General features: G+C 41.9%; 1 protein-coding gene across 1 annotated transcript; it reads right to left on the bottom strand.

Moving 5' to 3' along the window:
- Positions 1–1,161: 1,161 nt before the first annotated feature.
- On the bottom strand, positions 1,162–3,878 carry LOC127696322 (PRAME family member 25-like). The gene is given in 4 exon segments (XM_052198902.1): positions 1,162–1,747; positions 2,555–2,780; positions 2,783–3,144; positions 3,592–3,878. Coding segments are annotated over 4 exon segments (1,461 nt in total).
- Between the last annotated feature and the right edge of the window lie 17,152 nt (positions 3,879–21,030).

Here is a 21,030-nt window from a genome sequence, read left to right on the forward strand (position 1 = left end):
GTGTCTTGTCACCCCATCGCCTTTCCTCTAGGTGGCTTAAAGGAACCCTGTTGACTGTCCTGCGGGTCGGGACAATGCCTGGCATCAAATGTGTTCACTTTGATTTCTCTCCAGAGGGCATTTGTTGTAGAGTCCTTAAATTTAGATACATTATTCAATTCAGACAACAATGATATTTTAACAAAGAGAACACTCATGGTCTAAGTGTTCAATAAATATTGAGTAACAATAAATTCTTTTATTGATGGTTTACTATACTGAAAGGGGTATAATGACAAGGGTAAGAAAGCTTTTTGAGCTTTGTTTTTTTTAACAACTGAAAAATTAAAATACCATTCTTTTGTAAATACTTAGAAAATACTTACAATGTAGCAAAGGGATCTTCATATTACTGTACACCTTTATGTACAGTATGGATACTTCACAGAGTTTGGGACTCCACAGGAATAAGGTTCTCTAGACATGTGACATAAAGTCTGCATATAGAAGTTCCCGGTAGTAATCTTATTAAAGCATATGACAAAAGGATCAAGACTTCAAAGCCAGACTGGAATGCCTGTTTATTTTGCCCTGTGTTGTCTTCTTTCCTTTAGGAACCTTTGATGGGTCCAAGGCACCTTGTGGTCTGAAATTACTGGATGTTAATCATCTGATCCTTTTAATCCTCATTCAAAGGATTTGTGTCTATGTTGTTCACTTTAGTTTAAATGTTTTGTGCACATAACTGCTTAGCCACACAAGAGTCTTGTACATGTAGTCCAGGCATGGGACAAGGAAAAATGTGTCATGACAACTGTCATTTTCTACATGCCAATTTCACCTGGAACTTTTGCTTCACTCATGAAAAACACCAGTGTCTGTCCATTCCTGGACCCACTGAACCTTCCTGACCATTTACATGGTACTGATGTTGGTTATAGTCAAAGACCCCAGAAAGATTATCATCTAAGTTTGTAAGGACACAAGACATCTATCTATATAGACTATCTGGGGAGAAGCCACCTATAAATGTCAAAGTGTTTTTCTGACTCCACAAGGCCCCTGTTAACACCATCTATCTGACAGTTCCCTATGTCAAGCTCAGCTTCCAGGGTTACAGTCACTGTACATCTCTTTATTTTCAACCATGAGTAATGTCTGAAGTCACAAGTCCCAAGGCTGTCATTTATTTACATCCAAAGACCTGCATTTATGTTTGCTGCCAACAAGCACAAAGTTTGGCCCCTGGCCATAGACACAGTTGTTATAATATGTAGGATAGATATCTGTACCAAAGCAGATGTTCTTTGGCTGCCTTATTGCCATGAGCTCCCGACACAGTTGAACAAATCTTTCGGTGGAGATATGAGTCAACTCATCATAGCACTCCAGAGGGGCAGGGTATTGTTCCTCATTCATCTTGCTCCCGTTACCTGTGTGCTGCAAAAGGTCCGTAAGCATGGGCATTGAGAAGTTATTGTTGTAGAAGTTGATCTTGTTGAGTTGAGAGCATTGTGTGAGGGCAAGTAGAAGGACATTGAGCTGGTAGTCATTCATCTTACACCATGACAAATCCAGAGTCTCAGGAGTGTCTACTACTTTTTCTACGGGCCCTCTCAGATGCGTAAGATCAAAAGCATATAAGGCCATTCCTATTTCCAGATGATTTAGCTGAAAGAGACTGTGACTGCAGGATAAGAAATCCAAGTCTGGCTGTGAAATTTAGCAGTGAGTGATGGAGAGGGTCTCCAAGGGCATCCTCAGGCACCTAGGGAGAGACCACGGGGTTAGTTCTGGCAAATGGTGTTGTATAGGGTTTGCTGGTATGTACAAAGTAATATAAGGAGCTAGGTGCCCCATGGTCAGTTTGACAAAATTCTCAAGTTCATCATCTATGATGCTTACTTTTGGAAACTGCTCAGTCATGACAACTCAGCAGTTCATCCTCTGGCCTCACCCTCAAGCTGAAAACTGCTTCAACCCCTAAGCTAAGAGAGCACACAGAAGAACTTCCATCACAAGGAAGTCCTGCCAGGATCTCAATATTTGCTGTGGGCTCATTGAATCTGCATTTTATCATTCCCTCTGCAGTCATACTTACTCTCAATTACAGCCCAAGTTGTACCCATTGTCCCATGCACTCAGCACTACTTGGGCTCAAACCATTTCACCCATGGGAAATGGTGGAATATAAAAGACTGTTCTCAGAGATCTGAGCATATAGTTCATGTTCACACTGTGCTAGTGAGTACCCACTACATACTCCCCTTTCTGTTCCCTTCCCATTTGACTAGGAGGGCCTGATTTCAGGAAGAATTACAACATCCTTTCTAGATATGACCTACTCTTTACCCCAAATCACATCTCTACTTCATGAGTGCTCAATTGAGACACTGGTTTAACTTATAAAATTTCCCTTGTATAACTCAGTATGCATAGAAACAAGACATAACATCCATATTCTTATGAGTATGTAAATGTTTGTTCCTAGTGACTGGATGGCATCATGCACCAATAATCCCTAAGAGAGAGAGATTTGCTTTGGTAGCTGAGCCAGCTCTCCATTATTGCTTACCCTAGGACCTGATTCATCTTGTTTCTGAGAAAATGGACACGTTTCAGGTAGATATGCTGGAGACAGTTGAATTTGGAAAACTGAGAAATAATCCTGTTGACAAACTTGACTTCTGTGATTCTTGCTATATTGATAATAGGGTAAGTGTCCTTGTTGGGAGGTGCCAGGAAGAGTTTGTGAAGATTCTTCATCTGCCCCAAGTAGGGAGCAAAATGTGTTAGCTGTATAGAGTCCAGTCAACAGTCAGTTCTAATTCTGTGGTGGACTCTGGATCAAAAATATCCCAGATTTCTCTGGTAATTTGGAATGGCAGAGGCCAGATCTTCATTTTGGTACAGCCCAATTGTAGGGAATCCTTTCTCTGCTGGGCCCAACTGAAGAAAAATGCTTCTGTTTCACTTTGGTGGGAAGTGAAGATTAGGTCAACTATGACATTCAGAGGCTGCCTCACTGCATATCTGGGAAGGACCTTCACTACTTGCTTTTCGTCCAAGGTCTCTGCTGAACAGTCACTGTCACCTGCTTCATCCCTTATTTTCCAATATGCACAGTTTACTTGTCTCATATCGAGAACCTGTAGTTTCGCTCTCCTGCAGGTGAAACATAGGAACATCACCAAACCCAGAATCATCTTTTACTACATAGATCTAAACTCAGCGCTCCTTCCTTGTAAGTTATGTTTTTAAGTACCTGATATCCAAGGAAGTCTCTGGCATGTGAAAAAGATTTCCCAGGCTTCTGTATACTTGAGTACTTTTCACTAAGGTAAATGTTATTTCTAACTCACATAACTATTGGTTGGGAAAAGGCCAGAGATAGGCTCATTCTACTGTGAGGCTACATCTACTCTAGTCCACATTCAACTCTAATTCATATCCAACTGTCTTACTAGTCAACAGGAGTTTTCAAAAACCTTCTACCTGTGCATGATGATGCAATCAGAAGCATCTGACCCACAAATGACAGAGCCAATCTCCCTGGCAATATCTTTTGTGTATTTCTCAGGCTCCCTCATACAGTCCTTGAATATTGCTTACCTGGGGTAAAACTCTCTCCTCAATTGCATGTCTACTCCATCTAGCACAGCATGCAAGGTAACCAATGCAGGCCCCTTCATCAATGCCACCACAGGGAGACAGGGGAAAGGCCAGGCTGCCACCATAGCCTTTATGAGCTTGGTTTGTCTGCCAATGAAGGCCTCCTTGAACAGATCTGGGTAGAGTACAAAGGGGAGCTCCTCCAGAGAGGACATGGCCAAAGCCTCATCTCTCACCAGAGCCTGAATTGCCAGCTTCTGGAGTTTGGGTGGGGTCTCAACACTCATTCTCTCAGGTCTTCGGGAAGAAAGCTCCTGGAGAAACAGTCAGAAAAGAGTATATATTCAAGAAAGTTTATAAAACTTCCTCACCATCATCACATCAGCCACTAAGGCATTAAGCTTCTGAGTTAGCTCTGACAGTGCTAGAGACATCAGTTTACCTCTTCATCCTAAACTGGTGGTATAAAGACAGTTTCCCACATTGGCATCATGGGAGTCTCTCTATCACTCTAATGGATACATAATTTTTGGTTCAAAATATTTTATGTTTTAACCTTTCTTAAAATAAAAAGAAAGAATAAAAGAAAGAAAGAAGCCAGTCAGTGGTGGTACATGCCTTTCATCCCAGCACTTGTGAGGATTTCTGAATTTGAGGCCAGCCTGGTCTACAGAGTGAGTTCCAGGACAGCTAGGGCTATACAGAGAAACCCTGTCCTGAAAAAAAAAAGAAAGAAAGAAAAGGAAAGAGAAAGAAAGAAAGAAATATAGAAAAATGTGGGGCACTCCCATGACCCAGTACAGATGGCCCAAGCTGAAATAAGGAACATAGAAGAGATAGAACCCGAAGAGACCACCCTCATCCAAAGCATGGCTCCCAGTTGAGGGAAGGTGCTACTCCCCATCTCATTACTTTTAACCTTGAATTGTTCCTGTCTAAAGGAAAACAGGGACAAAAAATGGAGCAGAGACTGAATGAAAGGCCATTCAGAAACTGGGATCATGGGATCTATAATATCAGCAGACATCAAACCCCAAAACTATTGCTGATACCAAGATATAGCTGTCCTCTCAGAAGCTGTGTCAGCACCTGTCTAAGACAATTGCAGACACTCACAGACAACTATTGCATTGAGCTTGGAGACCACAATGAAAAGGATAGTGAAGGACTGAAGGAGCTGAAGGGTATTACAACGCCATAGAAAGAAAAGCAACATCAATTAACTGGACCACTCAGATTTCCCAGGGACTAAGTCAACAACCAAGGTGCATACATCAGTGGGTCCAGGCCTCCTGGTACATATGTAGCAAAGATTGCCTTATATGGCTTCACAACTAGAGGAGGCCCTTTGACCTTTGGAGGCTTGTTGTCCTAGTGAAAGGGGCATGCTAGAGGACAGAGGCAGGAGTTGCTCAGTGGGTGGGGGAGTAACCTCTTGGAGGTAAAGTGGAGGGATTATGGGAGGGAGTATCTTGTAGAGGTGATACATGGAAGGGAAACGACATTTGAACTGTAAATAAGTAAATGATCAATTAAAAAGAAAAAACAGGGATGAGGAATAGGATGAGGAAGAGTTAGAGGGCATAACAGGAGAAGGATAATGATTAGACTGTAAAAAAATAATTGAAGTGGAATTAAATTTAGTAATAAAAAACAGAAGAAAACACAAACTGACCATCAAACATAAAAATTAGACAAACACACAGACAAACAATAAAACAAACAACTAAAAACCTTTTGTTGCAAATCAATATTGAATTCCCAAGAAAGATGACAACTGTGGGTTCCTATAACCTTAAGGCATTCCTAGGTCCCAAAAGCAGGCTATAAGCACAAAACTCAGCTATGTGAAAAGGATGCAAAGCAAAACCTAAGGTGAGATTGAGTAACTTGCAAGTGTCATTCCAGCTATTAGGAGTTAAAAATGATCAAAGATACAGTATCTACAGGTTAACAGTGTGAGCCAGGGTCCCACAAAAAGAAAACACCTCTAATAAGAGTCTCTGCTTTGCCGTTATTTACACCTTGGACCAGATCATCATTGCTGTAGGAAGCTATTATGTATGTCTTACAGGATGCTTAGAAACATCTCTGGCCTCTCTCCACAGGATGCCAGTGGCACAGCCCCTCGGAAGCTGTTTTTAGTCATTACTGCGACTATAAAGTCATTCTCATTTAAGAACCTCTGGGGATGATACTTAAAGCTATAAAGGATTACTTTTGCAGGCTCTGAACAAATCTAGCAGTAGTTTGAAATAAAGTCATCAAACTTACTCTGCGTCAGTGTCCTCTGATGGATTGCACAAAACTCTAACTAGGCCACTAAACTACACACACTTGGGAATCACTACCACACTCCCTGATGGAACTGTGTTTGAAACCAAGGCAAAAGTTGGAATTCTTACAAGAAATATCTTTTAAAAAAAAAACCATAATTTCGGTGAAGGGAAATATGAAGGAACATGCTAGAATAAACTGATTTCCAGCTTACCCAGGGCCTCATGCCCAACGACTTAGAGGATATTTGTCTCAAAAATATATATCAAGCACACTAATGAACTATACAAGCTATCATAGGAATGTATTTGAGGTGAATCTAAAACTTCATTAGGAATGAAACACAAGGTCTTCAATAATGTGTTTTTCTAAAGAGACAGAAAGTAAAATTTCCTGTATTATCTTGGAGTCTAAAAGTCTCTACATGAAACTGCGTGATCCTAGGAAAACCAATTGCATGCCAGTTCTGAGCACGGCAGATAGGTCTTTGAGTCTCAGCAGAACCAGGCAATTATCCAGGCTGTAGGTCTCTCAATATTTTCTGTCTACATTGAAGCTGGGTAAGTACTCAGCTTGCAGAGAGAGAGCTACCCAGCGTACAGGCATCCTCTCCCCAGCACGGCGTGCAGCAGACATGATGGCCATCCATGCAACCTCACAATTCCAGAGTTGGAAGGAGGATCAATTCAAGGCCATCCTCAGCCATACTGTAAATAGGACAACCTGAACATTACATACAAGTCCATGTCTAAATATACCTAAAGAAAAACAAAACAGGGAGCGTCTGAGGTCGATGCTGCCTTTGGCTGACAGAAAACAGTTTGTCAGGTAGGCTCAGGCCCGCATGCTTGCCCAAGGGGAAATTAGAAGTGGGGCCTGTGCTGAGAAGTTTGCTCCTCAACAATGAGCACCTGTTAAATCTTCTACTCCCAGCTCCTACATGGTGGCTTGAAATGATCTGTGAATCTAGTTCCTGGGATGTGAAGCCTTCTTCTGACTTCTTGTCACCAGGCATGCATGTGGTATACATTCATATGTGCAGGGAAAACATCAAAACAGAGAGAACAACTCTTTAAGAGAAATAACTCTGTAAGCAGAACTGTGGCAAACTCCTTTAATCCCTGCATTCTGAAGGCAAGGATACGCCAGGTACCATGGGTTCAAGGCTAAACACATCTACATAGCTAATTATTAACAAGAGAAGCCTATAGAGAAAGAATCTGTTTTAGTATTAAAGCAGATCTGGGTGGAGTGGCACATGACTTTAATCCCAGTACCCTGGAGACAAAGGGAATGGAGTCTTAGGACCCTGACTGATCTACAGAATGAAATGTGCAGGCAGGGCTCTAAAATATATGCATATCCTTGAAAACAACAGGGTGTGCAAACAGTGACCAACTCAGAGGAGGTATGAAGGAAGGAATATACCAGGGCGTGACTTGAAGAGAGCAGTGAGTGGCTTCTAAGATGAATAAGTAAAAACAAAAAAATGAATTAAATTAAAAAGCAAAATCAAAAGCCAAAAAGACAAGAGGCCTGATAAAACAGTATGGGACATACATAGGCCCTCCAAATAGGCCCCACTGGTTTCACTTTGTGTTGGCATGCACTCTTGGTTGATACTCATGCCCATGAGTAAGATTTGTACCCTGAGGGAGACTCTACATGAGAGAACTAATTTTTCATTTGCAAATTCTTATCAATATTTTCTGGGTGTGGAATGGGAGCTTGGGTCTACTTCTTTTCTCCACACCATCACCCCATGTGATGTAGGCTCACAAAGGCCCTGAGAATGCTACCTCAGTCTCTCTTTGAGTTCATATGTGTGTTAGTTATTCTGGGTTTAAGAAGGCCTGGCTTCCTTCTTTTCTACCATCCTTATGACTCTTTGTTCTCATCTACAGGATTCTATGAGCCTTGCCTTGAGAGGAGGATTTGATGCATATTCCCCTTTAGGTCTGAATGTTTCAACCTCTCTCACACTCTGTCTCTCTGTGTTGTCTCACTATCTGTCTCTGTCTCTATCTCTCTGCATTTGAGCATTGTGCTTATTAAGACAATTAGAGGGCAGAGGAACCCATAAACTGAAGATACAGGTAGTTTCAAGCCACCACCACATCTCCTGGACATTGAATTTAGGAATTCTGCAAATATCAAGCTTCTCTCCTAATCCTGGATCTTCTGTCTATGTCTTGTAACCACTGCATCTCTCCATGTTCAGTGATCCTTTCTCTCTGAGACCTCCACTTTCTTAGAATCATGGATGACATGTCCCTCCCTGACACACTTTTTAATTTTGAGAAAATTTTAGTACAACGCAGGCTTGCCTCACACTTTCTATTAAGGCCAAAGATTACATAGGATTTCTGAGCCTCTACTCAGACTCACATGTTCTGGGAAGACAGGTATGCATGCCCCTACCTGTCTAGATCAGGCATTGATTCATAACCTAAACTGTGAATGCCAAGCATGGACATTACTATCTAGGTTACAGGCTGAGAAATCCCTGCCAAAATGGATGCAAGACATCCTCCTGCTTCAGCCTTGTGAGAAGTTAGAGGAAGGACTAAAGGAGCTGGAAGGGTTTATCACTCCATAGGAACAAAAACAATAACAAACAACCAGACCCACCAGAACTCCCGGGGACTAAATCAACCAAAGAGTACACATGGTGTGAACAATTGCTCAAGCTGCTCATAGCAGAGAATGGCTTCTGGGAGCATCAGTAAGAGGAGAGCCCCCTTGGTCTTGTGAAGGCTTGATACTCCAGTGTAAGAGAATGCCAGGATGGGGAGTCAGGAGTGGGTGGATCAGGAGGAATCACCTTCATAGAACCAGGGGAAGAGGAGATGGGGCAGGAGGTTTCTGGTGTGCAAACTGGGAAAGAGGAGAACATTTGAAATGTAAATACATAAAATATCCAATGAAAATTCTATTGACCAAAATAAACAAATAAATATTCAGATTCCACTGATCACTCTTTCCTTGGGCTTCTCAAGATGATGATAAAAGGAATGCCATACATTTCTTGCTCAGTTTGTTTTGTGCTTTTTATTAGGCCAAAAGTAAATATTCCCATCTCAGCCTACATCACTGTACTAGCAGCCAAATCTCAAATTCCTGCCAAATTCCTACAAGTAGACCCAAAAGCTCTGCACAAAGGTGTGTGTCATGTCTTCTTAAGATAGTATTTTATAGTTTTGTACATGTGTTTTCTTTTTTCTTTTATTGGGTTTTATAGAGTTTTTCTGCATAGGTCTGGCTGTCCTAGAACTTAATCTGCAAAGAAGGCTGCACTTCATCTCAGAGATCTGCCTGCCTCTTCATCCCAAGTGCAGTGATTAAAGGCAGAAGCCACCACTGCCCAGTTCATGTAATTTCAAGAACAGATTACGGCTCCTAGGAGACTTTCCCTCTGAACTATGCTGGTCACAAATTAAGAAGACATAACAAGGTGACTTGGCTCACATAGTAATCCTTCCATTAGGAAGGCCAATGCAAGAGAATCCCTGCGAGTTGAAATTCTAAATTATCCCAAGCAGTAGAACAATGATGTTGTCTCAGAATGCAATTCAAACCCAGAATATCAGGAGCAAGAAAAGAGAATGGAAAAATGAAGGAATTATGAAGTAATGAATAAATAACCAAAAAGTACACAATAAAATTCAGGCTGAAATTTTCAACAGAGAGGAGACAGAATCTGCAAAGACTATTCCCACTGGATAGACATAGCTCCCAGTTGAGGAAAAAATGCCACCACCCACCTCAAAAAATGTTTAACAGAGCATTGATCCTGTCTAACAGAAAATAGGAAAAATGGAGCAGAGACTGAAGGGCCATCCAGGGACAGGGATTTGGGGATTCATCCCATTAGCAGACATCAAACCCTTACACTATTGCTGATGGCAAGTTGTGCTTACATACAGGAGCTTGGTAAGCCTGTCCTCTGAGAGGCTTTGCTAGCCCCCGCCTAACAAAATTACAGGCACTCAGAGGCAACCATTGGCCTGAGCCCGAGGACCCCAATCTTCTGCAATAAATAAACTTGTAAGTATAACTATTTCTGATATCAATTGTAGTACATAGCCATAGTATAATAAAAAACTGCATGATATTGGCAGGGAAAAAAGATAGATTGATCAGTGGAATGCAACTGAAGATCCAGAAATAAACCCACACAACTATCAAGCATGAACATTAGATTTTTAACAGAGAAGGCAAAAGATATATGGTAAAAAAAAAAAAAAAGAAATCATCATTAACAAATGGTGTCTGTCTACCAGGATATCTGCATGGAGAAGAAAGCAAACTGCTCTGTATTTATCATCCTCCAACATTCTCAAGTCCAACTGATCAAAGACCTCAACATGAAAATGTACACATAATATATAATAAAAATGAAAATGGGTGTATTAGTCAGGGTTCTCTAGAGTTACAGAACTTGTGGGTAGTCTCAATATAGGAAGGGAATTGTTGTTAACTTACAGTCTGTAGGCCAACTCTCCAACAGTAGTCAGTAGCAGATATGGATGGAAGTCTAAGGATGTAGCAGCTGCTCAGTCCCACATGGCACAGACCAGAGAATCTCTCTTCTTCCAAGGTCTTATGAAGGTCTCCAGCAGAAGGTATGGCTCAGATTAAAGGTGTGTATCACCACAACTGGATCTGGGACTTGCTTTTTCACAGATGACCTTGAATTCAGAGATCTCCTTGCTCTAGTTTCTTGACATAGCCACTATGGCTCAAGATTTCCATGCCAAGATCCAGGGGAGAATCTTGTATTACCCAGCCTCAAGATCAGGATCACAGGTTAATCTTCCAATTTATTCCAGACATAATCACTTTTTTTGTATTTTCTTTGTTTTTGGTTTTTTTCTTTTTTCTTTTCAAGATGGGGTTTCCTTGTGTATCCCTGGCTTTCCTGGAACTCACTTTGTAGACCAGGTGGCCTTTTTTCCCTGAGACAGGGTATCTCTGTGTGGTCCTGGCTGACCAGGAACTCACTCTGTAGACCAGGCTGGCTTAGAACTCAGAAATCTCCCTTCCTCTGCCTCCCAAGTGCTGGGATTACAGGCATGCACCAGCTGAATAGACTGGCCTTGAACTCTGAAATCTGCCTGCCTCTGCCTCCCAAGTGCAAGGATTAAAGGCATGCACTCACTTGGTAGACCAGGCTCAAGGTCTTCCTGCCTCTTCTTCCCCAAAACTGGGATTATTCTTGTGTACTACCACACCTGGCTCTGTCTCAAGATATTTTAATACGCTGTTTCTTTTCTTAGGAGAGACCGAGAGGGTTCAGATGGAGACAGAAGAGAAAGTATGGATGATCTCAGAGGAGTTGGAGGAGGAGAAGCCGTAATAATAACACATTGCATAAAAAAAATATTTTCAGTAAAGGAGAAGCAAAGAAAGGGACTGGAGAAATGATGGAGAAGTTAAGAGCACTGACTGCTCTCACAGACAACTCAGGTACATTTCCGAACATTCATGTCTCAGACTTTGTGTGCTGTATCTCCAGGGTTCTTAACTGCTGTGGAACCATCTGTTCTGCCTGTACTAGGGAAACCTGAAGAAAGGTCAGGATGGCACATTGTCTACAGAAGATAAGAGCTAGACAGGTTGAAAGCTCACACTACACCAGGAGGCAGAGACAGTTTCTTCTTTAGTTTACCTGTATCCCGGGTTATAGATGGAAACTATTTAATCTAGGCAGCTATAAAGAATAGTGCTGGGGTTCAAAACAGGAAAGGATCTCAATATCCAGACTTGATAAGTGAGATAGTACAATTGTAAAAGCTCTGAAGTTGGGAGTTGTAGCAACCTAGAGCAACAATTAGGAAGCCACAGGGAGAAGGCCAGTGGCTCCTTAAGGTGAACCCCAGTCTTTTTTTAAATAAAGATATATTTATTTATGTAAGTGCACAGTATCTGTCTTCAGACACACCAAGAGAGGGCATCCTATCTCATGACAGATGTTTGTCAGATGTTTGTGTTCCACCATATGTTTGCTGGGATCTGAACTCAGGACCTCTGGAAGGGCACTCAGTGCTCTTAATCATTGAGCCATCTCTCCAGTCCAAGCACCAGTCTTAAAAACAGGTTAGCCAGGTAGTGGTGGTGCACATGTTTAATCCCAGCACTTGGGAGGCAGAGGCAGGTGGATTTCTGAGTTCAAGGCCAGCCTGGTCTACAAAGTGAGGTCCAGGATAGGCAGGGCTACACAGAGAAACCCTGTCTCAAACCCCCATCCCTCCAAAAAAATAAAAAAAATAAAAAATAAATAAAAAATAAAAAAACAGGTTGTTCCCAAACTTGTAGCTTGCAGGCTTTCATAAAAGATCTGTTTTCTGTACCATAATGGGGATCCATTGTGATTTATGCTGTCTTCCTGGAAGAAGTGATACTGAAGTGATACCTGAGGTTACTCTTTGGGCTCATTTGGCAGAGAGTATCTAGATTTGAGAAGGTTGAGGACCTACCCTGGATGTGGCCAGTGTCCTTGAAAGCCCAATTTCTGAAGAAAATAAAATGGAAAAGCCAAGATCAGCAGTTCCTTTGGATTCCCAGTCTTCAGTCTTTTCCCTCTGTCTTGTGCAACTGCCAAGCAAGGAAGAAAATGGCTGCTTCTGGCTTTGGGCTGTAAGGAGGTGTTCCTTCCCAGTTCCTACTGTGGAGGTTTAGGGATAAAATAGAAAGGAATTTTGTGGATTAGGCAGATGTGAAGGGTTAAATACTTGAGCACAACTGTAAAGCAACTGCATTGGTGGCAGAGAGCAGCAAGCTACCAGAATAAAATGTCTGGGCACCAGACGATACGGGGGCTGGAAATTTTATGGCCAAACAGAGAACCGGGGTTTAGCAAAAGGATTTCAGCTTTAGCCAAGTCCAGAGGAAACACTCAACCAAAGACAAATGACAAAAACAAGTAGACAAACAAGGAAAAAACAAACAACAAAACCTGCCAGGCACTCCATCCTCCTACTGTGAAGAGCATGGAACAGAAGATCAAAGTCACAGGACAGGGCTCCTAGCACCTTGTTGAAACTATTCCTCTCCAAATCACACAATCTACTTGCTCCACACTTTGCATAGAATTCCACAAGGACATCCTGGACAAGTTCTTCAGAGATACACAAGTCAATCACAGAAAAGCTCTAGAAAAAATTTGTAGGAATATAACAGGATCGGGGATCTATCCCCTTCCATTGATCTAAAAGCCTGAACATGAAGAAAGTCATTTTCCCACCACTGGGTATTTAGCCAAAACCTCCACATCCTCTGAGGCTTGACATTTTTCTTGTTTTTTTGAGACAGGGTTTCTCTGTATAACCTTGCCTGTCCTGGAACTCACTCTGTAGACCAGGCTGGCTTCAAATTTAGAAATCTGCCTGCTTCTGCCTCCCAAATGCTGGGATTAAAGGCGTTCACCACCACTACCTGGCTTATAAGTCACTTATATTTACACAAGTTTTTGTTCTGCTCTATAGATCTCACAGATTTATAGAGCAAATTAGCCACCACACAAATCACAAGCTTTTGTGCCACTGGGAAAGTACTCGCTGTTTCAGATCATATAGAAAAGTTCTGAAGCTCAGATAGGGCTCAAACCTAGAAGAATCACCATGGCAACACAAGCCACTAGGTTCCACAGAAAGAAATCATCTCAGCCTGGTTGGAAGGTTTCCACACTTACCTCTGCACAAGCTTTCTCACACAGAAAGCTCAAACAATTCAGCTCTCAGACAGGGAAAAAGCAGGGGGTTTAACAGTGTTACAAACTTTAAAACATACATGCCAAGACAAGTCTTGCTGGCTTTAAGACCCTCCACATCAGTAGTTCTGTGTGTCATGGGGAACTTTCCCACCAACCCCCCCCCAAACTTGAATGTCTATCAGGGAGAGTCTTTATAATAAGCAGCAAGCAGGGAATATGTGTGCAAGCATCTAATTGGAAAGTTTCTGTTGCCTCTAACATAAATGCCTGGTGCTGGGAATCATATCATAAACTTAACTTCTGCTCCTCCTTTCATTGTTGGTTGTTAGGGAAGGGGTGGGTTTGTAACCTGGGGGTACAGGTTTGTTGGGTGTGTAATCTAGAAACTCTGCTCTTGTCTAGCCTAGAGACTGGAGCTAGGCTCAGGATTTGTTAGGGGTAAACTTGGAAACTGTTGCTAGATACCAGCCTGTTAGTCTGAGTTCAAACCTAAGTTAGGTTTTTCTAAACCTGAGTCTATAAGCTTTCACATCTCAGTAGGAACCCATTTTCATCATCCTGCTTAGTGGGAATTCAATATTGATCCACAACACAAGGGTTTTTTTGTTTGTTTTTGTTTTGGTTTGGTTTGGTTTTGGTTTTGGTTTTTTATTTTTGGGACAGGGTTTCTCTGTGTAGCCCTGACTGTCCTGGAACTCACTCTGTAGACTAGGCTGGCCTCAAACTAAGAAATCCGCCTGCCTCTGCCTCCCAAGTACTGGAATTAAAGGCATGCACCACCACCACCAACTGGCTACACAAGGTTTTTTGTTTAGTTTATTAATGGTTTGATTATTTGTTTTATTTTTTTGTTGGTTGATTGTTTTTTCTTTTTATTGCCATTTTATTGATTATTCTATTTATTTACATTTCAAATAAATAGACATTTCCCACCCTTCCTCCACTTAGCCTCCAAGAGGGTGCTACCCCACACACTCACCCACTGTACTGGTTGGTTTTGTGTGTCAACTTGACACAGGCTGGAGTTATCACAGGGAAAGGAGCTTCAGTTGGGCAAGTGCCTCCATGAGATCCAGCTGTGGGGCATTTTCTCAACTAGTGATCAAGTTGGGAGGGCCCCTTGTGAATGGTACCACCTTTGGGCTGGTGTTCTTGGGTTCTATAAGAGAGCAGGCTGAGCAAGCCAGGGGAAGCAAGCCAGTAAGGAACATCCCTCCATGGCTTCTGCATTAGCTCCTGCTTCCAAACCTGCTTGAGTTCCAGTCCTGACTTCCTTTGTGATGAACAGCGATGCAGAACTGTGAGCTGAATAATCCCTTTCCTCCCCAACTTGCTTCTTGGTCATGATGTTTGTGCAGGAATAGAAACCCTGACTAAGATACCCACTCTTCCCTCACCCCTCTAGCATCCATCTTTGCTGGGGCTACAGGAACAAGCTCTGCCCCTCTCATTGATTCCAGATGAGGCAATCCTCTGCTCTGTAGGTATCAGTATCGATGAACCCACCCACATACACTTCTTATGGTAGTTTCTTCCCTTGGAGCCATGAGGGGTCCAGTTAGTTGACATTGTTGTTCTTCCTGTGTGGTTGCAATCCCCTTCAGCTCCTTCATTTCTTCCCTATCCTGTCCATTGGGAACCCTGGGTCCAATGGTTTTCTGTGAGTATCTGTTGTTGTCTTAGACAGGTGCTAGCAGAGCCTCTCAGAGGACAGCCATACCAGTCTCCTATATGTAAGCACATCTTGTCATCAGCAACAGTGTCAAGTCTGACATCTACTGTTTGGGATGAATCCCCAAATCCCTGTCTCTGGATAGCATTTCCTTCAGTCCATATTTTTTGTCCTTGCTTTTCTGTTAGAAAGGAACAATTCTTTGTTAAAAATTTTGAGATGGGTGAGATGCATGTCTCCTTAACTGGAAGCCATGCCTATCTACTGGAGGGTGGTCTCTTCAGGTTCTGTCTCACCTCTGTTGCATGTTTTTACTTGAATTTTGTTTGCTATCTTGGTTATTTATTCATTCATTCACACATTCATTCATCCTCTCATTCTCTTTTATGCTCCTGACATTCTGGATTTGGATTGCATTCTGAAACAACTCTGTTGTTCTATAGATAGGGATAATTTAGAATTTCAACTCACAGGGAGCCTCCTGTCTTAGCCATCCAGCTGGATGTATTACTATGTGAGCCAAATCACCTGGTTCTGTATTCTTCATTTGTGACCAGGATAGTTTAGAGGGAAATTCACCTGGGGGCCATAATCTGTTCTTGAAAATACATGCACAAAACCACAAAATACCATGGAAAGAGGACATGACAAACACCTTTATGCAGAGACTTTGGGGCCTTGTTGTAGGAATTTGGCAGGAATGTGACATTGGGCAAGGACAGTGAAGTAGGCCCAGATAAGAATATTTATTTTGGGCTAATACAAAGGTCAAGGCAAACCCAACAGAGGAATGTGTGGTATTCATTTTTTTCTTTGATCATGTTGATAAGCCCCTAGAAACACTGATCAGGGAACTTTTTATTTATTTGCTTGTTTATTTTTTATTGGATATTTTATTTATTTACATTTCAAATGTTCTCCCCCTTCCCAGTTTTTCCTCAGGAATCTTCCTATCTCATCTGCCTCCCCCAGCTTCTAAGAGGGTTCTACCACACCCAACTATTCCTGCCTTCAAGCTCTGGAATTTCCCAACACTGGAGCATTGGTCCTTCACAGGACCAAGGACTTCTCCTCCCATTGATGCCTGACAAGGCCATTCTCTGCTACTTAAGCTGTGGAGCCATGGGCCACTCTTGTTTACTCGTTTGTTGTTAGTTTAGTCCTTGGGAGCCCTGAGCGGATCTGGTTGGTTGATATTGTTGTACTTCCTATGGGGTTGCAAAAACTTTCACCTCCTTCAATCCTTTCTCTAACTCCATCATTGGGGACCCCTTTATCAGGACTTTGTTTATTGCCTTGTTTGTTCCTCTACCTAAAACTCATTTTATTCTTTGCATGTACTTAAATGGTATAAAAGCAGGCTGGAGACAAATATATCTGCTTCAGCCTCAGCGCTAGCTGGAGTCATGTTATAATGCTGTATAATTGTCTTACTATTTTCAATCATCATTCCCTCCCTTGAGACCCAGTTGACTGACCTAGCTGGCTTGGTCACAATTTATGCAATTATTTGTCTGTTCTGAAATAAAGAGGTGAGCTGCATTCCTTGCAAATCTTCTACTATGGCAGCACTCAGAAGGCCGAGGCAGGAGAATGGCTTGCATCCATTTGGCAGGGATTTCTGTGGTTGTAACTCAAGTAGTAAAGTGCTTGCTTGGCATGTTCACAGTTGCAGTTATAAATCAGGGCATGATGTAGACAGATGGGGATATGCCTGTCTTCCCAGAACATGTGAGTCTAAGCAGATGCTCATAAATCCAATGCCATTTTTGGCTATAATAGAAACTATGAGGCAATCGTGCACATTTCTGGAAAGACTCAGTGCAAGAGTATAAGGGAATTCCAGAACAGGGAAGTGGGAAGGGGTAGATGGAGGAACAGGGGGAGGGAAGAGGGCTGACTGGACTTGCAGGGAATGGGGACCCAGAAAAAAGGGAATCATTTGAAATGTAAATAAAAAATATATCAATAAAAAAAGGAAAAAAATAATTTAAAAATTGTGTCAGGGAGGGACAATCCATCCATGGTATTTAAGACAGCTGGAGGGGTTTTCAGAAAGGAAGCATCACTGGGCATGGGGAGATGTTCAGTGGTTGCTGGGCATAGAGAAAAACTCTGGGATTAGGAGAGAACCCTGATATTTGGAGAATACTTAAATTTGATGCCCAGCAGTTGTGGTGGCTTGAAACCACATGGCTCTTCAGTACTCTGGGATCTCTGGGATCCTCTGGACTTAATAGGCACAATTCTCGTATGCATATACACAGAAACAGAGAGAAAGAGAGAAACAGTGGGAGAGAGAGAGAGAGAGAGAGAGAGAGAGAGAGAGAGAGAGAACTTTTGTTTGTGTTTGTTTGTTTGTTTGTTTGTTTTTCAACACAGGGTTTCTTTGTGTAGCCCTGGCTGTCCTGGAACTCACTCTGTTGACCAGGCTGACCTCAAACTCAGAAATCTGCCTGCCTCTGCCTCCCAAGTGCTGTGACTAAAGGCGTGTACCACCACCACCCAACTTGAGAGATAACTTTCAACATTCAGACCTAAAGGATGTCTTCATCAAATCTTCCCCTGAAGGCTCATGGAATTTTGTACACATGAACAAAGAAAGAGAATTAGAGCAAGAAGTTATGGTGGATACCAAGGAAGCCAGGCCTTCTAAATGCAGGAGATGTATCAGACCTAAGAACTTAGAGAAACTGAGGTAGCATTCTCATGGCCTGTGTGGTCATACATACACCACATGGGGTGACAATGTCAAGAATAGAAGTAGACACAAGATCCCATTCCAAACCCAGAAACTATTGATAAGAACTTGCAAATGAAAAATTAGTTCTCAAACATGGCATCTCCCTGAGGGTCCAAATCTCACTCTTAGGGGCAGGAGTAACAACCAAGAGTACATGCCAACACAAAGTGAACTCAGAGGCCTCTTTGGAGGGCCTGTGTCCCATAGAGTTTTGTCAGGCTCTTCTTTTTTGGGTTTTTTGTTTTTGCTTTTCATTTTAATTCATCTTACAGCCCACTGACTGCTCCTCTCAAGGTCACACCCTCCAGTATTCCTTCCCCTATTCCCCTTTCCTTCTCCTCTGAGTGAGTTGGGATTTTCTGGGTATCCCTATACCCTGGTACTTCAAGTATTTTCAAGGCTAGGCATATCCTCTCCCACTGAGGCCAGAAAAAGCAGCCCAACTAGAAGAACATATACCACATAGAGGCAATAGCTTCTGAAGTAGCTCAACTCCAGTTGTTGAAGTCCAAGCTGCACATCTCCTACATCTCTGTAGGGAGGCCTGTGTTCAGCTCATGTATGTTCTTTAGTTGGGAGTTCAGTCTCTGAGTCCAAGGGTCCAAGTGAATGGATTCTGTTCGACTTCCTTCAGAGTCCTTATCACCCTCAGTTCATTTGTTCATATATTATAGCTATCAATTTTGTGCTTATTGGATATTTTTGTGTTTGAACCAGTCCTGCATGTATACTTATTTTTCATGGTTTTTCCTTGGCTCTTTTTCCTCTATTCCTTTATTTTGTCATATTCCAATATGTTTCCTTTTGTTCTATTTTCATATCATCCTTTGTTTGTTTGCTTTTCATTTTTTGCTTGTTTGATTCTTTCTTTGTTGTGATATAATTTCTCTGTGTAACCCTTACTGGCCTGGAATTCACTTTGTATTCTTAGTGTTCTTTATCTGCCTGTTTGTTTTTTAGGAGAGACAGAAAGGTTGTGGATTGAGGAGGAAGAAAAGGTGGAGGGGATCTCAGAGAAGGTGGGGTTAGAACAGACATAATCAAAACATACTGAATGAAAAAATCCATTTTCAATAAATTAAAAGCACAAAGGAAGCAGAAGGGGGCTGGGGGATGACTAAGCATTCAAGAGCACTGGCTGCTCTGTCCAAGAAACAAAGGTCACTTCCCAACATTCACGAATAATCTCTCAGATATCTGTAACCCCACTTATGAATCCAAATTCTGACGTCCATAAGACATACACAGAACTACATCATGCAAAGCTGAGAGAATAGTTTAAATATAATGTAAATCTGCTTTTGAATTGTTATATGATTTATTATCTTTTATTTCATGTGCACTGGTATGATACCTGCATATGTATATTTATTATTTATTTATTTATTTATTTATTTATTTATTTATTTAGGTTTTGCCAGATAGGGGTTCTCTGTGTAGCCCTAGCTGGCCTGGAACTCATTCTGCAGACAAGGCTAGCCTCAAACTCAGAAATCTGCCTGCCCCTGCCTCCCAGGTGCTGGGATTAAAGGCGTGTGCTACCACTGCCTGGCTTTTTTAAATAAAAATTTAATTTTTTTTCTGTTTGGTTTTTTTTGAGAGAGGGTTTCTCTTTGTAGGCCTGGCTGTCCTGGAACTCACTTTGTAGACTAGGCTGGACATACTGAGGGACAGTTGTGATGAACGTAGTTAAGAAAGTGCCTTTGTGGTATTGTGGATCCCCTTTGGGTATATGTCTAGAAGTGCTAAAACTGGGTCTAGAAGGTAGAACAATTTTCAAATTTCAGAGAAACTAAAAGATTGATTTTACAAGTGGTTTTCCAACTTTGTCCTCTCACCAACAAAGAAGAAGTGTTCCCCTTACTCTATAACCTCCCCATCATGACCTGTCACTTGAGGTTGAGATCTTAGCCATTCTGATGTATGTGTGATGGAATCTCAGAGTCATTGTGATTTGCATTTGTCTGATGATTGGAATGTTGAACATTTATATAGATGCTTCTCAGCCTGTAGAGAATTCTCTGTTGAAATATTCTGTGTAATTCAGAATCCCATGTTTAATTTGGGGGTATTTGGTTTGTGGATATCTAATATTTTGTTGTATTTATAGTGTGTGGCTATCATCCCTCTGTCAGATGTAGAGTTGGTAAGGACCTTCTTTCAATATTTGGGCTGCCATTTTGGTCTGCCGATATAAATCTTTGTCCTATAGAAGCTTTTCGGTTTTATCATGTGCCATTACTTTTCTTTTTCTTTCTTTTTTTTTCTGGGGGGGGGGGCGGTTTGGGACAGGGTTTCTCTGTGTAGCCCTGGCTGTCCTGAAACTCACTCTGTAGACCAGGCTGGCCTCAAACTCAGAAATCTGCCTGCCTCTGCCTCCCAATGCTGGGCTTAAAGGTGTGCAGAACCACTGCCCGGCTTCATGAGCCATTATTAATTGTTGATCTTATTTCCAGTGATATGGGGTTCTGTTCAGGAGGTTATCTCCTGTGCCAATGAGTTAAAGGGTAATCCCCCACTGTAATGATATTCCTAGTTTTCAACATGAATATTGGCTGGACAGTGGTGGCACACGCCTTTAATTCCAGCGCTTGGGAGGCAGAGGCAGGCACATTTCTGAGTTCAAGGCCAGCCTATTCTACAGAGTGAGTTCCAGGACAGCCAGGACTACAAAGAAAAACCCTGTCTTGAAAACAAAAACTCAAAAAAAAAACAAAAACAAACACAAAAAAATAAAAAAACCCACTAAACTATATCTGGAATGAATTGGAAGGTTCATGTGTGATCCTGATCTTGAGGCTGAGAAATACAAGATTCAGCCCTGGATCTTGGCATGAAGATCTTGAGGCATAGTGTCTATGAATATCAGGACTCTAAAGCAAGGAGATCTCTGAGTTCAAGGTCATCTGTGACAAAGGAAGTCCGAAATCCAGTTGTGGTGATGCACACCTTTAAACTGGGCCACACCTTCTTCTGGAGACATACATAAGAGGTCTGAAGAAGAAAGATTCTCTAGTCTGTGCCATGTGGGAC

Source organism: Apodemus sylvaticus, chromosome 11 (assembly GCF_947179515.1).
Source record: "Apodemus sylvaticus chromosome 11, mApoSyl1.1, whole genome shotgun sequence".
Taxonomy (NCBI): Eukaryota; Metazoa; Chordata; class Mammalia; order Rodentia; family Muridae; genus Apodemus; species Apodemus sylvaticus.